The sequence below is a fragment of the Mixophyes fleayi genome, chromosome 3, assembly GCF_038048845.1.
Source record: "Mixophyes fleayi isolate aMixFle1 chromosome 3, aMixFle1.hap1, whole genome shotgun sequence".
In the NCBI taxonomy this organism is placed as follows: Eukaryota; Metazoa; Chordata; class Amphibia; order Anura; family Limnodynastidae; genus Mixophyes; species Mixophyes fleayi.
This window is the reverse complement of record NC_134404.1, coordinates 242,161,936-242,180,862: the sequence shown is the minus strand read 5'-3', so window position 1 is coordinate 242,180,862 and position 18,927 is coordinate 242,161,936. Positions and strand designations below refer to the sequence as shown.

Sequence of the window (18,927 nt, the reverse complement as noted above, 5' to 3'; positions counted from 1 at the left end):
ATACATACTGAAATAGTGAAGCAGCATGTGAGTATACGCTTTAGCCTAGAGCTTATATTATTGGTTTTGTAATGTGGGGATATCACTCCTGTAATCCACTGATGGCGGCCCTGATTGTGTTATATTATGTAAAGTCCAGACTTTTGTTTGTAAATCTGTATGGGTTTCTAGTATGGGTGTAATTTTTATCTTATGTCATATTGTTTTATAATTATTAAACATTGCTAGCATAATATAAACACCTTATTTAACACTTGTATTTTTTGATTGACCTCAACAAAGAAAAGATGTTAGAGCTATCGACATAAATACATATCATTATTTTTCAATTTAAATCTTTATTTAAGTTTTCAGAAGCACATTCTTATAGAATAAAACATATAGACTAGATTAATTTTACAATGCTCTGCTCCATCTTTGTACCATCACATTACGCTATAACCCCACTGCAACCCTTCCAAGTTCTGGGTGTAAGATGTTAAAGAAAAATTCCATTTTCGGTTAAATATCTGAAAACAAATGGGTCTATAGAAGGAAGACAATTGTTGCATAGTTGGACTCGCGCCAATCTGATATTGTCTCAGACAAGTAGCGTGTTGTCCATTGACACCATGCCAGAATTAGTGATAGGAGCAGCAGCGGTATTCTAAAAGACCAGCCAGATATACTGAATCTGAGAACCCACGTAAGTAAGCTTTTAGGACTGGCTTTTACTTTGGCTTTTTAAGCTATAGACTTTAAGCTTAGAAACTTTTAAAGAATTCCAAGGTTCATGCTGTCCAATGTGAATTATATTTTATAATATAATAGAAAATGTTAGCATAGCTCATAATATAATATGCAATTATAATATAGCCCATTATAGTTAAATGTTTTAGTAAGCCAACATCTATAAATGGATGACTAGCATGTAATATAGAGACAAAGCAGAGTGTGTAAAATGCTGCTCAAAATTACAACTTGGGCATGGTTTATAAAAAGAGTAAGCATATTTTTATTTTCATACAAATAGTTATCAATTACATAGCATACTCAAATAGTGCCCCAGTAAAATTTAGAGGATTTAGCGTATGAATCCTCATGTACATATGTGCTGCCCGGTTCTCCTTTTCTTAGGCATTTACTACACACTATCCCCAGCAAATGACCAGCTCATCATACTCATCAAATGACCAGCAGACACTGTCCATTCTTGTGTCGACTATACAAAACAGAGCTGATTTAGTGAAGGAAAAGATTTAGGGGTATATCTACTAAACTGCAGGATTGAAAAAGTGGAGATGTTGCCTATAGCAACCAATCAGATTCTAGCTGTCATTTCATAGAATGTACTAAATATATGATAACTAGAATCTGATTGGTTGCTATAGGCAACATCTCCACTTTTTGAAATTCGCAGTTTAGAAAATAAAGCTCTTAGAGGCCGATTCAATTCTGCCGGCAATAACACATCGCTAGCAGTTTTACCGTTAATACGGTAAAACTGCGCATAATTACCCTTATTACGGTAATTCCAATGCTGGATTTTTACTTGCGGCTCCCTGAGCCGCGAGTTGACATCCGGGTTAAAATTACAGTATTAATGGTAATACTGTTAACGCTGCGTTATTCGCGGCAGAATTGAATCACTCCTTGGATTGAGAAGTAAAGATGGCAGAGCTAGATTCTGGGTGACAATATTAAAAGCAGAGCCCCTTTCTGATGACCAGTATACATAGCAGAGCCCTATACAGTTGGAAAGCATACACAGCAGAGATTATGAAGCAAGTGTGAAAAACAAGCATCCCTAACTTCTATCAATGCATGGGAGAGATATGCTGAGCATTTCAGGCTAGCGACAGTATAAAAAAATTTTTTTGCTCAGCTTACTTATGTCACAAAGGGCTTTTTCGCTCTCAGGGTGTTTAAATTTTGTGTCAATCTGTGTCATGTTTGACCCAGAATATAATGACTTTAGTCTGTGTCTTTTATTAACAGCAGGTCAGGGAGACTGACTGTGGCTGAAGCCATTAAGGAATAATAAAAATAATAATAACAATAATACTCTCATGAACAGGAGAACTTCTGGAAATTGACACATTGTCAGTCTTGGCTTAAGTTAAAAAAAATATAAATTTGTATGTTTTGTAAGTAAATTGTTTTTCTTTAGATTTGTTTGTTGCATATTAAATTGTATGCAAAAAATGTCATCCAGAGAAAATAAATCTGGATGGTTTATAATTTAAGGTATGCAACAACTAGGGGGGTATTCAATTGACAGCGAGTTGCTGTTTTTTCCCGCAGCGTAAAAAAAAAAAATCATACACGGGTTTTTAACTGCTATAGCGACCGTTTCTAGTTAACGCAGCGTTAAAACTCGTGCAATTCAATTGAAAAAGAGGGAACGCTACCCCCGCACGTTAATCATTGGTGTTTGTGAGTTTTTAGGGTAGTGAAGGGGAGTTTTAATGCGGTCATGTATAACACAAAAAAAGGATTGGCATACATTTTCATACATTAGATTGCATTACACAACCATTCTATTTGATAATATCTACATTACAGTACTTTCTTTAGCATATTTTTTGATTTCACTATTTTATACTATAGAATCATCTATAAAATGTCAAACACATTAGTACATACATATTTGTACCAAAAACATACATAAATGTATTTAATTAGTGACTTTTATATTTTTTTTGATTCTGTTTTTACATTATTTTTTTTACAAGAAAATCAACTTTCACATGTTATGCATTACTGATAAACATAGTTTATCTTTTTTTTTTCATTATTACATTATTTCAAATAGTGTTCTTATGTTTTTTATTTTTAGCACACCCCAAAGAGGTGCAAGATAAAACAGCATACTGGCCTGTTTAACGCGCCGCATTAAAAAACAATTGAATAGCTTTTAACGCGGCGGGCTCTTAACCACCCTATTCTTTCAATAGACCTTCTAATGGAGCGCAAGAGGACCTTTTCATGAAAAAAAAGCGGAGCGATAAAAATGGAATTAAATCGCAGGTAAAGTTAACCCGCTCGAAGATGATAAAAAACAGCATTAAAATGAATTAACTTGGTCTTAAAAAAAAACTTGCGGTCAATTGAATACCCCCATAGTCTTTTTTCTTGTTACATGGTAAAGGATGATCCACCTTCACTAGTAAAGACTTCACTTGTTCTCCTTGATGTGTACATGTCAGACGATAATCTTGAAAGGCGAGTTCTAGACCTGTACAGTTTTCGCATACACCATATATCTTGCATTATTTTCACAAAATAATTTCGAAATTTTACACCAATAAAGGCATAGATTACTGGATTTAGACAGCAATGGAAAAAAGCCAGTGCCTTTGTAATAGATAATGCATAAGAATGTTTAATGATTTTAGAGCAATAACGTTTGTCCATCAAATCTGAAGCCTTTGCCAAAAGAAGCACATTGTACGGGACCTGGCAGAACAGAAACACAGCCACTACTGCGACAATTACATGTATTGCCTTGTGTCTTTGAGAATTTTTTGCCTGCAGAAGGGTTTTAATTATAGATGTATAGCAAAATAGCATAATGAGAAAAGGAATCAGAAACCCTACACCAACCTCCACAATTATAGCTGCTAATTTCCATTTCAGTGGTGTTATATCTGTGGAGTAACGTGCTTCGCAAACCATGGACTGATCTCCTTCTAATTTATAACATTCAGTAAATACATATGTTATGGTGGATAGACAGGCAGACATGATCCATACTGATAAGCACAGTACTCGTTTATATGCCAGTGCTATATTTCTGAATCTAAATGACTTAGTAACCTGTACAATGGCAACATATCGATCAATGCCTACACATGCTAACAATAACATGCTGCAATTGAAATTTATTGCATAGATGCTTCTTACCAATTTGCACATAAAGTCCTCAAAAATCCAATCTTGTTTATAATAATAATATAAAGCCCAGAATGGAAGAGTAAAAATCAATAATATGTCTGCTATTGCCATATTTAGAAGAAAGACATCTGTCATATTCTTTTCCTTCTTGTAGCGACTGAAAGTTATAACAACTAGTATGTTTCCCACAAGCCCAAATACAAATATAAAAGAAAATGTAACAGGTACAAATACTTTCAAAAATTCTTTGACAGTGTCCATTCGGCAAACTGTTTCTTCAGAACTAAAGTCAGTATGATAAAAGTAATCCGTGGATGGAGTGAAGTTTGACATATTTCCCAATATGGGTTTACTGAGTCCTAGAATTAAGAAACAGTAGTTAATAATAAATACAAAGTTGCATAATATTTATTGCATTTATTGTGTTTCATGGGAAGAACTGCAAGATTTCCTACTGCTGATGTCCATTAAATATTTTTGGGACGAATGTTAGCATGTCATTTCAAGTATTTGTAACCTACACGGAAGCTGACTTTAACACAATGTATAAAATATGTTTATTGCTAATGTATTTGTTCAAATAATATGTGTTTAACGTGTAAATGACCAGTGTTTCTTTCTTTCAATAGCAAGTTCAGTACCTTTTAGACATGCATCTGATTTTCTTAGTTGTCTTCCTACAAATCATTATCTCCTTTTCAAAATCTCACTGTTGGTAGACAAGTATGGCTGCCAATCAACAAAAATATAGGCATGGCGCTAGTATGGATAATATAATCACATGTAGTTAAATATCAAACATCTCATGATACATAGTCTCAATAGAGTCTATCAGAGAAACAACTTCTTCTATAGCTTCAAATCACTGAAGAGGACAATCTAATCGCTAAAAAAAGGGATCGACATATCGATGAGGAGTCACTCTTTCCTTGTCTTGATACTGGTGATTTCTTATCATGCAACACCTCACGTCTCCCAGTGAAAGTTCTCCAAATTTCCAAATCCCCCTTAGGGGTGCACACTTACGAGAGTAATCTCAAATCATAAACCTGTAGTATGGAACATATCGTAAAACTCCTCCTTCTTAATGCATTTCACTGGTTAGCATTGATCCATATATATAAAAAAAAAAAAAACAAGCAACCATAGTGCATTATCTTTTTAAAATAAAATAATTATTTATTTCCAAACATCCAGCTTCTCATGATAAAAGCGGGTATACAAAAAACCATAAAAAATGCATAAAATCTTCTGCAACAAATCTCAGCACATCACTTCCAAGTTGGACTCTTACCCTAAGGCAGATGGTAAACAGCGTGTAAAACTGTACAAGCGGAGAGCCAGCTTCCTCCACTAGTGCCCACCACAGGAAAAGAGTTGCACCAGACTAAATGTGTACCCCAGCACCCAACGCATTTCAATCGTTCTATCTTTCTCAATGCTAACGGGGCTCTTACATTTTTTTCCTATTTCAACTGAAGCTAACCTATCACTATCTAATTGTATCACACACACCTGTCTAAAAAACGTCCATATCTGGTTCTGGACTCCGTTTCTATAAGTCCAGACTTCTAAAATGGATTGCGCACTAATGGATATATAAAAAACTAATTCTGCACTTATTACCTGACAATTCTGTACATATAATCATCTCCAAAATATTATTAATTCAACCGTATATAAAATACAACAAAACAAAACATTTCTTCATAAATTCACAATAATATAGGGGAGAATATATATTAACTCCTTATTTCCACATATCTTAGTTAGTGTAACATATGACAGATTCGTGTTTATTTCCTAAAGGATCCATGATGCATTTTACTTAGCAATACTATTTATGGATCTTATAAAGTACTTATTCCCATAAATAGGTCACAATCCTATGTATATATAAGAACCACTTACACCTATAAAAAATATAAAATAATACAGAATTCCTAAACATATTCTTTTAGACATAATCTGCAGCACCGAAATGGTCCCCCATCCACATATCAACGCTGCCAAACTCTGCTTAGCTTCCAAGATCTAATAAGACTAAGGTTTTACAGGAAGGTGTGACTGCAGGTTATGACCAAGAATCACTGTCCAGTAATCTTATATAAGAAACCATTTTGTCTCAAAATCAATGTTTAAGCCCTGTGGGCTTAGTGTTTCCATTGAATATATCAATCTCATTTCAGAACGGGTTAATTCAGTACTGGAGCATTGTTTTCTCTAATCGCCTCCAATCTTTAATAACCCACAAAAAAATTCAATATATTTAATATCGCAATTATGAAACTTCGTAAAATTCGATGATAAAGAGTGCAATTCATAACCCTTTTTGATGTTCTTTAGATGTTCCGCCCACCTCTCTCTTACATTGAATTGCAAGTTATAAAATTCTTAATATTAAAACCTTGACTTGTTGAGGATGATTGTACCTTCATTCTACTTTTAATTTTTTTTGGGGTATTTCTGCATACAGTGCACGACCCACATCGAAAAAGTACCTTGATCTTAATGTCCCTTTTCTGTTTCCTAAGGTGACTTTTAACCAGGTAACTCCTAATAGTAGGGGTCTTCCTATAAATAATTCTAGGATACTTAGAGATAGTTCTTTGTAAGAGAGGATCTTTGCATAAGATTGACCAATAACGTTTGATGTTTTTTTTCTATATCCTTATAATACCTGTTGTATTGTGTAACAAAAGGAATACCCATAGTTTTTGTAAATTTCATGTGTTCTTCCTCCCTATTTTTTTAAACCAAAAGTACCCTCCTATCCATATCCCCAACTTTATTTATTACCTTATCCAGGTGATCATTTGTGTATCCTCATTGTAAAAATTATTTTTTTAAGGAATCTGCTTGTTCTTGGAAAACAGCCAATTCCGTACAGTTCCATCTGATACGTTCCTTTAAGGATACATTGTTCCCTCGCCATATGAATAGAACGTCGTCTTTATATCTAGACCAGGAGACCAGATTTTCCCCCACATCATGGCGGTTCCAAATGTGGGTATCCTCCCACCACCCCAGGAACATATTTGTATAACTAGGGCAAATCTGGTCCCCATGGCAGCACGATGGCTAAGTGGCTAGCACTTCTGCCTCACAGCACTGGGGTCATGAGTTCAATTCCCGACCATGGCCATTATCTGTGTGGAGTTTGTATGTTCTCCCCGTGTTTGCGTGGGTTTCCTTCGGGATCTCAAGTTTCCTCCCACACTCCAAAAACATACTGGTAGGTTAATTGGCTGCTATCAAAAATTGACCCTAGTCTCTCTGTCTGTCTGTGTGTGTATGTTAAGGAATTTAGACTGTAAGCTCCAATGGGGCAGGGACTGATGTGAATGAGTTCTCTGTACAGCGCTGCGGAATCAGTGGCGCTATATAAATAAATGATGATGATGATGGCTGTCCCCTGATTTTGGTCATAAAAATTGTCCCATGCCAAAAGAAATTATTCTTCAGAATAAACTTTATGCCCTCTATGATGAATTCATTTAAACTACCATCCATTTAAGCTATGTTCAGCTTCCAACCCTTCATCATGGTCAATAATAGTGTACAAAGAACTTACATCGGCAGAGTCAACAGTATACCCCTCTTGCCACTGTATATTTTCCAATTTGTTGAGTACGTCCATCGTATCTCTTTCATGGGATCTAATATATTTTATAAAAGGATGTAATTAAGAATCTAAAAAATGTGACAGATTGGAAGTAATGCCTTCTGTTCCAGCTACTATCGGTCTCCCTGGAGGTGCAGTGAGGCTTTTATGAACTTTAGGCAGAGTGTATACGACTGGAATGGATGGATTTAAGATCTTAATATATTCCCTATCCTGGGGGAGATAGTTACTTTTTTTCATATTTTTCCAACAAACGATCTAATTTCTCAATAATACTCTGATGGATCAGCCCTTAGTTGTTTTGTATGTGTCTACATCACTTTATTGTCTAAGAATCGCTTCATTGTACTTCTCTATATTCTGTATTACTATACTTCCCCTGGGCTTAATCACTATATGTTAATTTTTTCCAATGATTTCAAAGCTGCTCTTTCTGCTTTACTGAGATTAGGTTTCTTTTTCTTAAACTTTAATTTCCATAGATCTTCCTTCACAAACATTTCAAATGTTTCAACAATAGCTCTTTTGCAGTGTGTAGGAAAAAAAATTGACTTTTTTAAAAAAGCATGTTTACAATTTTCACTGCATTCTTCTCCATTTTGTTTGTGAAAAAACTTTTTCAAACTAATGTTCCTAATGAATTTCTGAAGAAATTCCACATAAATATTAAAGCTATTAGGGTCATTGGATGGGGCAAATTTAAACCTTTTGGCTAGGAGACTTTCTTTATTTATGGACAAGGTATATTTACTTAAGTAATATATTTTCACTCCCTCTACCTTCGGTGACTGAAGGTTAATCTTATTTTTTTTGTGTTATTACTTTCTGTTTAAGATTCCCCCCTCTCTTTCCCCTTTTTCTCCTAAGTTTCTTATGGATCTGTATGATTTTCCCCAAAAAATTTATGTTGATTCAAAAGCTCATATCTATCCCTAGTCCTGATTGGATATCGAGGTGAACCTTTAAAACTGTATTTTCTCTCTCTCCAATTACTTTGACTAGGGGATCTATACCTGCCAACATTTTGCCACTCATTCATAACTCGCGAATGTGGTCTTTCTTTCATGGGAGAGTAAGTGACCCTTCTGTAATTATCTTTTTGATGAAGGGATCTTATACGATCATATAGTTGGCAATTACGTCTACCATAGGTCTCTCTGTTGAAATATTTATTCTGCACTTCCTTCTTGTTATTATAAAATCTACCCTTAGTTCTACTATATTCCGTTTTCCTCATATCATCATATCATCCGATTGAAAGCGATTGGAGAAAAAAATCCTTCAGTACTGAATTAGAATGTTCTGAAATGAGATTGATATATATTTAATGAAAACCCTATGCCCACAGCGTTTAAACAGCGATTTTGAGACAAAATGGTTTCTATGTAAGATTGCTGGACAGTTATTCTTGGTCAGTTACGGCTCTCCGCTTGTACTGTTTTACATCTGCCTTTGGGTAAGAGTCCAACTTGGACGTGATGTGCTGAGATTTGTTGCAGAAGATTTTATGCATTTTTTTTTATGGTTTTTTTTGTATACCCGCTTTTAAGCTGGATGTTTGGAAATAAATAATTATTTTATTTTAAAAAGATAATGCACTATGGGTGCCTGTTTTTTTTATATATATGGATCCGTGCTAATCAGTGAAATGCATTAAGAAAGAGGAGTTCTACAATATGTTCCATACTACAGGCTTATGATTGGAGATTACTTTTGGAAGTGTGCACCCCTAAGGGAGGATTTTGGAATTTTGCAGAACTTTTCACCAGAAGACGTGAGGTGTTGCATGCTAAGAAATCACCAGTATCATAAACATTAGTCGCATTTTTAACCATCTGCACTATGATGTTTTTCCTGTCATTTCTTCTCTTCCCTTACATATAACATCACGTGAATACAAGAGAAAGAATGAGTGACTCTCTGTCATCTATTGTTGTCATCATCGGTATATGTCGATCCATTTTTTTGGCCATTGGAATGTCCTCTTCAGTGATTTCAAGCGATAGAAGAAGTTGTTTCTCTGATAGACTCTATAGAGATATAGAAATATGTATCATAAGATGTTTGATGTTTAACTACATGTGTTTATATAATTCCCACTAGCGCCATGCCTATATTTATGTTGATTTGCAATGTTCACATTTTAAATCATTGGTTGATCAGAGTTTTTCTATAGGTGGCTGCTGACACATTTTGTACAGTTTGGGTCTTGCGCTGGAGACACCTTTCATATCTGGCTGCCAGTTACACTCACAGATTCACAGACTGTTAATATGTCATGTGATGGCAAAGGGGGGGGGGGGGGGGGAAGGAGAGGGAGAATTTTACAGTGCAGACTGATCTTAGAGGGGTGTTCCAAAGCTTATTTGCTCACTACATCATGCCATATGACGGTGGTTGCCATGGTAGTTACACAACACTGTGCAAACTGTTCAGAACTATAAATCATTAATAGCATGTTAGAGGAACAAACAAAGGAAAATGTTAATTACCTAGCTTCTTCTTAAAGCCTGCCACAGTGATTTAAGTTAACAAAAACACACCATTTTTTAATTGGATTGGTGCTTCAAGAGTGCATTATATTTTCAAGGATCATACATCAATATTTACATTATTTGTTTTAGTTGTGTCTTAAACTACCCCATGTGGTTTAGTTATATAATACAACATTTTACTAACTAAGGATTGTTTTTGAATATTTCATTCAGACCTACATGATGCAGTGGATCCAAGAGGCTGATTTATTAATGGGTGGAACTGAAAGACCAAACGTGGACAAGCCTACTCACACGTGCACATCTGCAAAGACTGAGCAGGACAAAGAGGTGAGTTAACCCTTACTGCCAGTATCGCCAGTATGGTCTTCATTTTGAAATGGTCACAACTTGGGTTTACACAGCTTGGTAAATGTTATATGTGCTGTAAATAAGTAGTCTTAAACTGAATAACATGTCTCAATGTGGATATGTACTTGTTAGTTTTCTTGGGTGTAGTTATCCTGTGTCTTTTGCACTTAAGTGGTACTGAATGATTTTTTTATTAGGAAGGGGTGTGCAGAAAAATCTACTACTTGTATGAATCACATGTGATTTCAAATAGTGCAGCATTTTCTGAAACTGTCATAAGAAAATTTGTCAGTAGCAGCTCTTTTATGTAATGTAAGACTTTTAAGTATAGAATAGAAAAAATATTGCAGTTAATGGTTTATTGTAGGTAAAGATTAAGATGAGGGTCTGTGCTCACTTGAGAGAGATCAGCCTTTTTCTCTTTTTCCACAAGACACAAAAAAGTTGAATACATGTGCACTAATTTGCGGTGAAAAATGTACACATTCTTATTATGCACATTCTAATAAAGTTGGACAAACTGAATCACTTAAAAGGCCTCTAACTTTCAAAAGGGTTGCACAGTACTCTTAATATCAATAATAAAAATGCCCCAAAATACACTCCCACATCAGTCACTCACTCATCCTAAAATGCTTTCACATTTCACTCAAACATTCTAACTCACGACCCTACCACTAACCCTAAAATGCCTCACATGCCCTCACATCCTACTTTGTACTCTAAAATACCCTTCAGACTTCCCCACATATTACTCCAACCATTTTATCACCATATGCCACTCAGGCACCTCACATGGCCACAGAACCATTACTACTAATTTAATGACACGCAAAATTATCCTGTGCGCTCACTGGCTAAGTAATTAAGATACTAATATGTATTGTATGGTGTGCCAGATGTATGGTAGTGGGTAACCTCTACTGATTAGAAAATACTCTATGGTATACAAGGTCTCTTTTATTGATCCCTATCCATATATTAACTGAGATAAGATAGAGGACTATTGATAAAACAGTTCTGGAACATATAAATACATGTACTTATGTTGCGTTAAAAAGTCCAAGTCAGGTTTAAGCAGATATTTAAATAGTACTAAACCTTATAAAAACATTTAATTGGATCCACTATTGGACAAGCTGGTATGATAAAATATCACCTTTTAATTGCCTATATATTTAAACTGAAACAAAATAAAAACTGGTATCTACAATATACAGTGCTAAACAAATGCAGTTCAAAAACAATTAAGACATCTATAGTGGTGTTTGGCTGAAATCCCGAGACTGGGATAATATACTATTGCCAATATAGTGAATACAGATATCTCAATACAATCGTGCAGTGGTAATAAAGTCCAATGAATGAAAGTTCAGAATATAAAATGATATTCGCGTATTGATGGATGGAACGGTAATATCAATTGTTGCAAATGTGTAGCGTTTCAAACCCAAAAGTCACTGCAATATTTATCGTGGATGGTCACATATGATGATTTGTATCTTGGCTGGAACAATGTATTGATATTGCTGGGCACTAGGCAATTAGGAATAGTAAACAGACCATCCTGTATCCAATAATGTGGTCCCCCATACAACTAGGGCTAATACTTGCGGTTGGAGATATATTGTCCAGGCTTGGATATCCCGCTCTAGAGTGGGCGCGAGTGAGCGTATGTCAGAATCCAGATAGAATCCACGTTAGTGGGTGATCAATCCCGCTACTGTGGAGATGGAGTAGCGGCCCACGAGCAGCGTGCGGCACGCTTCCGGTTCTAACTTCCGCGTCTGAAGTCACTTCCGGTCGGGTTGCTATTGGCCAATAGACGGATGAGGGCGGAGTTCCAACGCGTTTCGTCTTAGCAGACTTTCTCAAGGGAGATATTTCCAATACTAGTGGGTGTTCATTTATAGAGCTTCTAGTGGTATAATAGTCTCTGATTGGGTGATCACGCTGTTAATCTATCTATGGTTCATGGTGTGCCTAATCGTTCAAGTGTTTTTGCACTCAAACTTTGTGAACCCTGGGAGCCATGATGTGGAATTAACCTGTAATATAATGGAATCAAACAGGAATATATATCACAAAACCTTCTGGTTGCATACATATAGCATATATCTCGGGATAACTCATGTGATAGCCCGATCATATGCATAAAACAGATATATGTATGTCTGACAAATAAAAATATGGTATAGATATAAAAGTTACTAAATACATACATCTGCACAATATACACTCACGCAAGATGTATATATTTTAATGTACTCGTCTTGAATTGACAACCTTGGCATGCCTAAACAGTTTGTTTGTAAGGGTATTTATAAGGATGGTCTTCATGTGTACATATAGATTTGCACACATAATGACTGATCTTTATGCTGGATGAAGTACACAAAGGTGTGTACAATAAATACAAATCTGTTCGTAGTTAAGGGCATAATAGTAATCTAATATGTTCCCTGCATAAGTATGTACAATAAATACAAATCTGCGCATAGTTAAGAGCATAGAAGTGATCTAATATATTCCCTGCATATAACAACACCTGATGCACGGGATGTTCACACTGTACCTCCGTTCTGTAATATATGTATATTGTCATGATATATTTGATGTATAACGTTATGATGACAATGTAGATAATATTACTATTATTGCCGGTAGGCTTCCTTGTACGACCACCTGCCCATATGTGCCAGTATGAACACAGTCCAAATGGAGAGGCGAGTTCCTACTGCACTAGGTGTTCTCGGGTAGTCTCCTATCCCGTTACTTACCAAGCTCCGGCTTGCTTGGCTTCCAAGTTTGGGTGGGTTTGGGCATGGCCAGGGTGGTATGGCCGTAGGACTCGAACCTTTCCCATGGATAGATGAAACAATACCTGGCCTGGCAAGGTGTCGTACAAATGGCACCACCGTGGGAGGACAAGTCTATACATCAATGCAAGGTGAGGTCTAATTCTATGTTTAGTCCATTTGGAGTAAGGGTTCTAACAAAATAAATAGCTTTGGATTCCTCCCTATACAATTTGGGTATTATGTTACCCCCTCTCCAATTCTGGGTCACTTGTTTAATACCAATAAAGGTTGTGCCTTGATGGCTGCAGTTATGGGTGTCCTTATAGTGTCTGGATAGGTGGTGGTTTTCCGATCCTATCCTAATATTTCTTAGATGTTCCCTGATCCTAGTTTTGAGGGTCCATCTAAGGATTTAACAAGACAATTGATTAACTTCCACAAACATATGCCTAGCAGATATTGCGTTCCAAGGATCGTGCGTAGACTGAGCCACTAACTCACTCACCCTAAACTCGCCAAAGAAAGCTAGCGAAAAAGCTGGCCTCATAAGCATTATCAGTGAGATGTGCAAGAGCAACCATAAGTTTACCAGTATGTTTTTATCAGCCGGCCTTTTCAAATCCTCCCTTACTGGTTGAATTTGTGACCAACCTTTTAGAGCTTTTGAGATTAAAAACCCCTTAGTAAAATCCACACACCAATGAAGTCTGGCCATAAAGGAAATGGCAGCAAGCATGGAAGCCATGGACATCTTAGAGACGCCTTCTTTGTAATTGGGCCAAATGAAATCTAACATGTCAGCGCTCTGACCTGAATCGCACCGACCACGCAACTGTATATATTGTGGCCATTGTAGCCAGGCAGCCCGATATGATCTTCTGGTGGAAGGAACCAACGATGTTTCAGCGAGACCTACAATGCCTGCTCAACTACCTGCCAAAGAAAAGGGGGACATATCGTACCCATAAGTTCAGCCTGTGGAGCCAACTCCCTAAAGCGTCCCCATTGCTCTCGTGATAAAGCATCAGCCACTTCGTTTTCCACGCCAGGGACATGTTTAGCCCTGAATGTAATATCATGCTCCAAACAGCGCAACACTAGATGCCGCAACAATTCAATAGCTGGAATGGAAGATGCACTCTGCTTGTTAACACTGTACAACACTCAGGTTATCGCACCAGAAAATCACCTGCCGCCCTTGCAAATGCGACACCCAGAGCTCTACCGCCACCACACAATGGGGAACAATTCTAGCACCAGCAGATTATCTACTGGCCCGCTGGAACGCCATGATTATGGCCACCGCTCTGCACATCACGTGCCACTAAAAGAAGCTCCAAAACCAACAGACCCAGCAGCAACCATTAATAGGTCAAGGTGACGACTGGACACCTGTGGAGCCGATCAAATACGAATGCCATTAAAGTTCTCCAAGAACCTCAACCACATCCGCAAATCACCTTTAACTTCGTTAGACAGCGTGATCCGTGCATTGTAGCGTGACATCCCTACTGTAGCCAGCTGCATCTTCCTGCAGAATACTTATCCCATGGAAATAATTCTGCAAGCAAAGTTAAAGGAGCCTAACAGTGACTGAGCCTGATGCAGCGTAATAGAACGTGACAACAAGGTAAGTTTAATTAACCTCACCAGCTTCATCACTTTCTCCTGGGGTAACCTGCAACACCCTTCCATGTGTCAATCTCTATTCCTAGAAATGACAAACAAGGTAAGGGACCTTCCATTTTGTCATGTGCGACTGGCACTCCCAAAACAGCAAATAACGCCTTAGCAGAAAACAATATATTAGCGCACACCAACGAATCTGGCGGTCCAATGATCAATAAATCGTCCAAATAGTGGGCAATACCCACGTGACCCGTTCCTACCTGCATACACCAGTGCAGGAATGAGCTGAACGCTTCAAAGTATGCACAGGACACCGCACAACCCCTCGGTAAACACCTATCCACGTAAAATACATCTGGAAGACAGATACCCATGAACCGGAATGGCTCCGGATGTAGGGGAAGCAAGCGAAAGGCAGATTCAATATCTAACTTTGCTAACAGCGCCCCTGATCCGAACGATCTGACCATGTCTAAGGCTTCATCAAATGACTGATAGTTTACGGAACTGTCTTCTATGGCTATAGCATCGTTAACCGATTGCCTCGAGGGATCTGAAAGATGCTGGATAAGCCTAAATTTCCCCACTGCTTTCTTAGGTACTATCCCTACTGGGGAGATAACCAAGCCAGGTATTGAAGGATATGCAAAAGGGCCAGCCATGTGTCCCAAATCCACCTCCTTCTTTACCTTGTCTGCGAAAACCTCTGGAAAAGCATAGACTGAACGCAAATTCTTATTTGCACAAGCCTTAACTACGCCAACGATGGGAAGGGAAAAACCAAAATGAAAACCTAAACTCAAAACCTCCTCCTGTTTCCTGTCCGGAAAAAGGTGAAGCCACCTATCCAGATGCTGTATCTGGACCGGCGATGCTGCCTTATTGAGCAGGCCCTGAGTCTCCCCTACCTCTACCTGCCCCGGACATAGCTCTTGGGCAATCTCGGGCGGGATGAGCTCCATGACATTTTGCACATACATGTCTGTACTTACACATATTTTCTTCTGTGCATGTGCCATTGTTGAACGCAAAACACCGGTTTTTATTTTGTGCTGGGGGAGAGCTACGCCTCCCCTGCATACTAAATCTCTCTACTCTATTATCCTGTGTATCACTCTACTTGGGTCGCACCATCTCCATCCAACTTTTAACAGCTTTACAGTCGAACAGAATGAGATGACGCCCGGTAACTTTCTCTCAAAAGCTTTCATTGTATTTACACCATGGAACCCCCATCTTTTTTATAAATCCCTGTGATCAAATGCAAGTACCGCCAGACATCTACCAATGCCTCCGGTCTAGTTTCTAAGTAAATTGCCGCAAAAACGCTATACACTGCCGGTAAATTGCCGCAAAAACGCTATACACTGTAACCCGATTAGGAAACGACTTGTAAGCGACCTCACTTATACCACCTCTCTCTTTAGCCTTCATAAATCCTTTCTTCCCTGCTTTGGCAATAATAAAGATATCCTAAAAACTTTTTTTAATTCTATCTCTAGAGCTGTTTCTAATTCCTGCTGTCAGCGCTGTATATGTGTCAGGGTTTCCAAGGTAAGACCACGGAGAAAGGGTAAGTGAATGAAGTGGTTTATTAGAAACACAGGTAATACCGGTTTAAGATGCAAATGATGGTCATGAAGAAATGCAGAACAGTAACTGTCAGCAATATTCATCAATATAGACTGCGTACGTAATGATCAATGTCACAACAAGTACCACTAGAGAGTGGAACATAACACAGGTTCAGTGAAGTATACTGGAGATGAACAGGTAGTGAAATCCAGGTATACAGCAACGATGAGCCACAGCTTACCACAGAGATGTGGAACGGAACAGCAGTAGTCAGTAATGCAAGCCGATTGGATGACAGGTGTAGATCATAGCATTTACCACGAGTATAGGAACAGGTATGTAGAGATGAAGGAAATCCAATATACAGCAGCGATGAACACATAGCAGCAATGAAATAGTCAGGAGTCAAAGGATTGCTTCCCATCAGATTGTGTGACTTGATGATCTGGTAAAGGTTGCTTGGGACAGGCAGGCTTATATAGGCCAGAAGCAGGTGTAAAGCTTCCAGCAATGACGAGGCAGGCAAGAGCAGTCTAAGTACCACAGTGGCCCCTTTGGTGGGCAGTGGTACTACAGGCAGAATACAATATATGCAAAAGGTCCAACAAAGTACCTGCAGACAGGAGCTGCGGGATGCAGGTCGAGACAATATGAACAATGGACCACTGGACCCTTGTCCGCACTACCGCTCTCAGCTGCATGCACTACTTTTTTCTGACTTTTGCTACCACTAAAATGCTCGCTCAAAATTCTCATTAATTTGCGTGGACTGCTCTCACGGTCCGAGGAGGATCCACTACTTGTAGAGGAAATGGGAGGACTATGGGATCATGTGGATAACAATTCTTGTTCACACTCACCCCAAGATGTGATCCCTGGGCTTGCCGCTCCTTGAAACCAGGACGTCCTTGTCACCGATGCTGCACTTGGAGTGTCGGATAGACGCTGTCTTCTTGTTGATACTGAAACGTCTCCTTGGCTGCAATACTCCAACCTACTGCTGACCTGCATTTCTGGATGACAAGAGAAGTCAGTAGGGGTATCACAAGACCTATTAAAAGCATGCGCCTGATCCAATGCGTATGACAGAGGTGTGCGCCTATCATTACCCGGCTGAGCATAATGATCGGTGTGACAGGATGGACCGCCTATGCCACCCTGTCTGTTGTTGCTGGGAATCGGCTGGGCTTACTTTGCCACTGTTTCCATTCGTTATTTCGAATAAGCCACTCCTGCCACAGAGGGAGGGGCCTGCTGCCACCACTGAGCTCCTTCTATGGCACTCAGAACCACGTTCCTTCTGGGTCACTGATGCTGCTAGCGTGTCTCCTTGCTGGGGTACCTGGCTGGTAACTCCGGACCTCTTACTATGGATCCGGGTTGCTGTGAATGGATTCCCCCTGGCCTATCACACTAACCAGGGCTGCTGGGTAGCGCAGAGCGTTGGCACTGGAATATCTTGGGTCCAAACCGCAGAGACAGCCGGAGAACGGATTAGATTTTAGGGTCTAATCTGTAGATCACAGGAAAACAGCAATATTGAAGATGATTCCAAGCAGGTCTTTAAAGCAAGATGTTTATTGCTCACACATACTGGTGGAAGGTCCCAGTGTGATCAGGTCAGATGACAATTCAGAAGAACACTAACATGCTCACAGAACCACGTTCCTTCTGGGTCACTGACGCTGTTCCTAATTGCCTAGTGCCCAGCAATATCAATACATTGTTCCAGCCAAGATTACATGCGTTACATGAAAAAACAGTCAGTATTTAACTTATGTGCCAAACAGAATACTAATTTGCACCCCTTGCATTGTAACATGGTTTTGTCCAGGAGACTGAAATAAGAATCCTCTTCATTTAAGATCCTTAATGAATCAGGCCCAAAGGTTATGATATTCCTCAACCATCATCTTAATTTCCCTAGATTACGGTATTACCATCCTCTACACTGCTAACGCAGGACAACAACCCTCTGACCAACATTGCAACAGACATAGCCCACTCAGTACTTTTACCTTTTGCAGTCTGGCTGGTCCATTGTGCAATATGATGTAGCACATGCCCTTGTGTTTCTAACTCCCATTGTCCTATAGATTGTAAGCTTTCGAGCAGGGTTCTCTTACCTCTCTGTCTGTATGTATTACCCAGTATTGTCTTATTAATGTTTGTTCCCAATTGTAAAGCGCTACGGAATTTGCTGGCGCTATATAAATAAATGTTGATAATGATGATGATGATGAAGTTGGTGGTATGCAGAGAAGCCATCTATGAGATCATTACAAGGCTCATGTTATAGATCCATCTTGTGCGTAGACATCCTTATGGGGGATATGCCGGTGGTGACACGGTGCTGGATGGTGGAACACTAGATGAAAATTCACATCTTCCCATAGAACCTTTATTGTTTTGGATTTGTACTGTATTATAAATGTGCAGTTGTATGTGTTTTATATAGAGATTACTCCACACTAGAACATCTTCAACGGAGTGTGGAACGTTATTTGCTGCAAAGAAGGGAAGCGCTTCATGTATGTAAACATATTGTTTTAAACTAATTAATAATTAGCAACTA

General features: G+C 38.5%; 1 protein-coding gene across 5 annotated transcripts in view; it reads right to left on the bottom strand.

The window, feature by feature from the left end:
- Window positions 1-318: 318 nt before the first annotated feature.
- Window positions 319-18,927, bottom strand: part of CCR6 (C-C motif chemokine receptor 6) — a 40,262-nt gene continuing 21,653 nt past the window's right edge. For all 5 annotated transcript variants that reach the window (XM_075203355.1, XM_075203356.1, XM_075203358.1 and 2 more), the window contains one exon: window positions 319-4,235. In XM_075203355.1, coding sequence (XP_075059456.1) covers window positions 3,118-4,209 — 1,092 coding nt within the window. In that variant the 5' untranslated portion in view covers window positions 4,210-4,235 and the 3' untranslated portion in view covers window positions 319-3,117. The remainder of the gene's footprint in view (window positions 4,236-18,927) is intronic.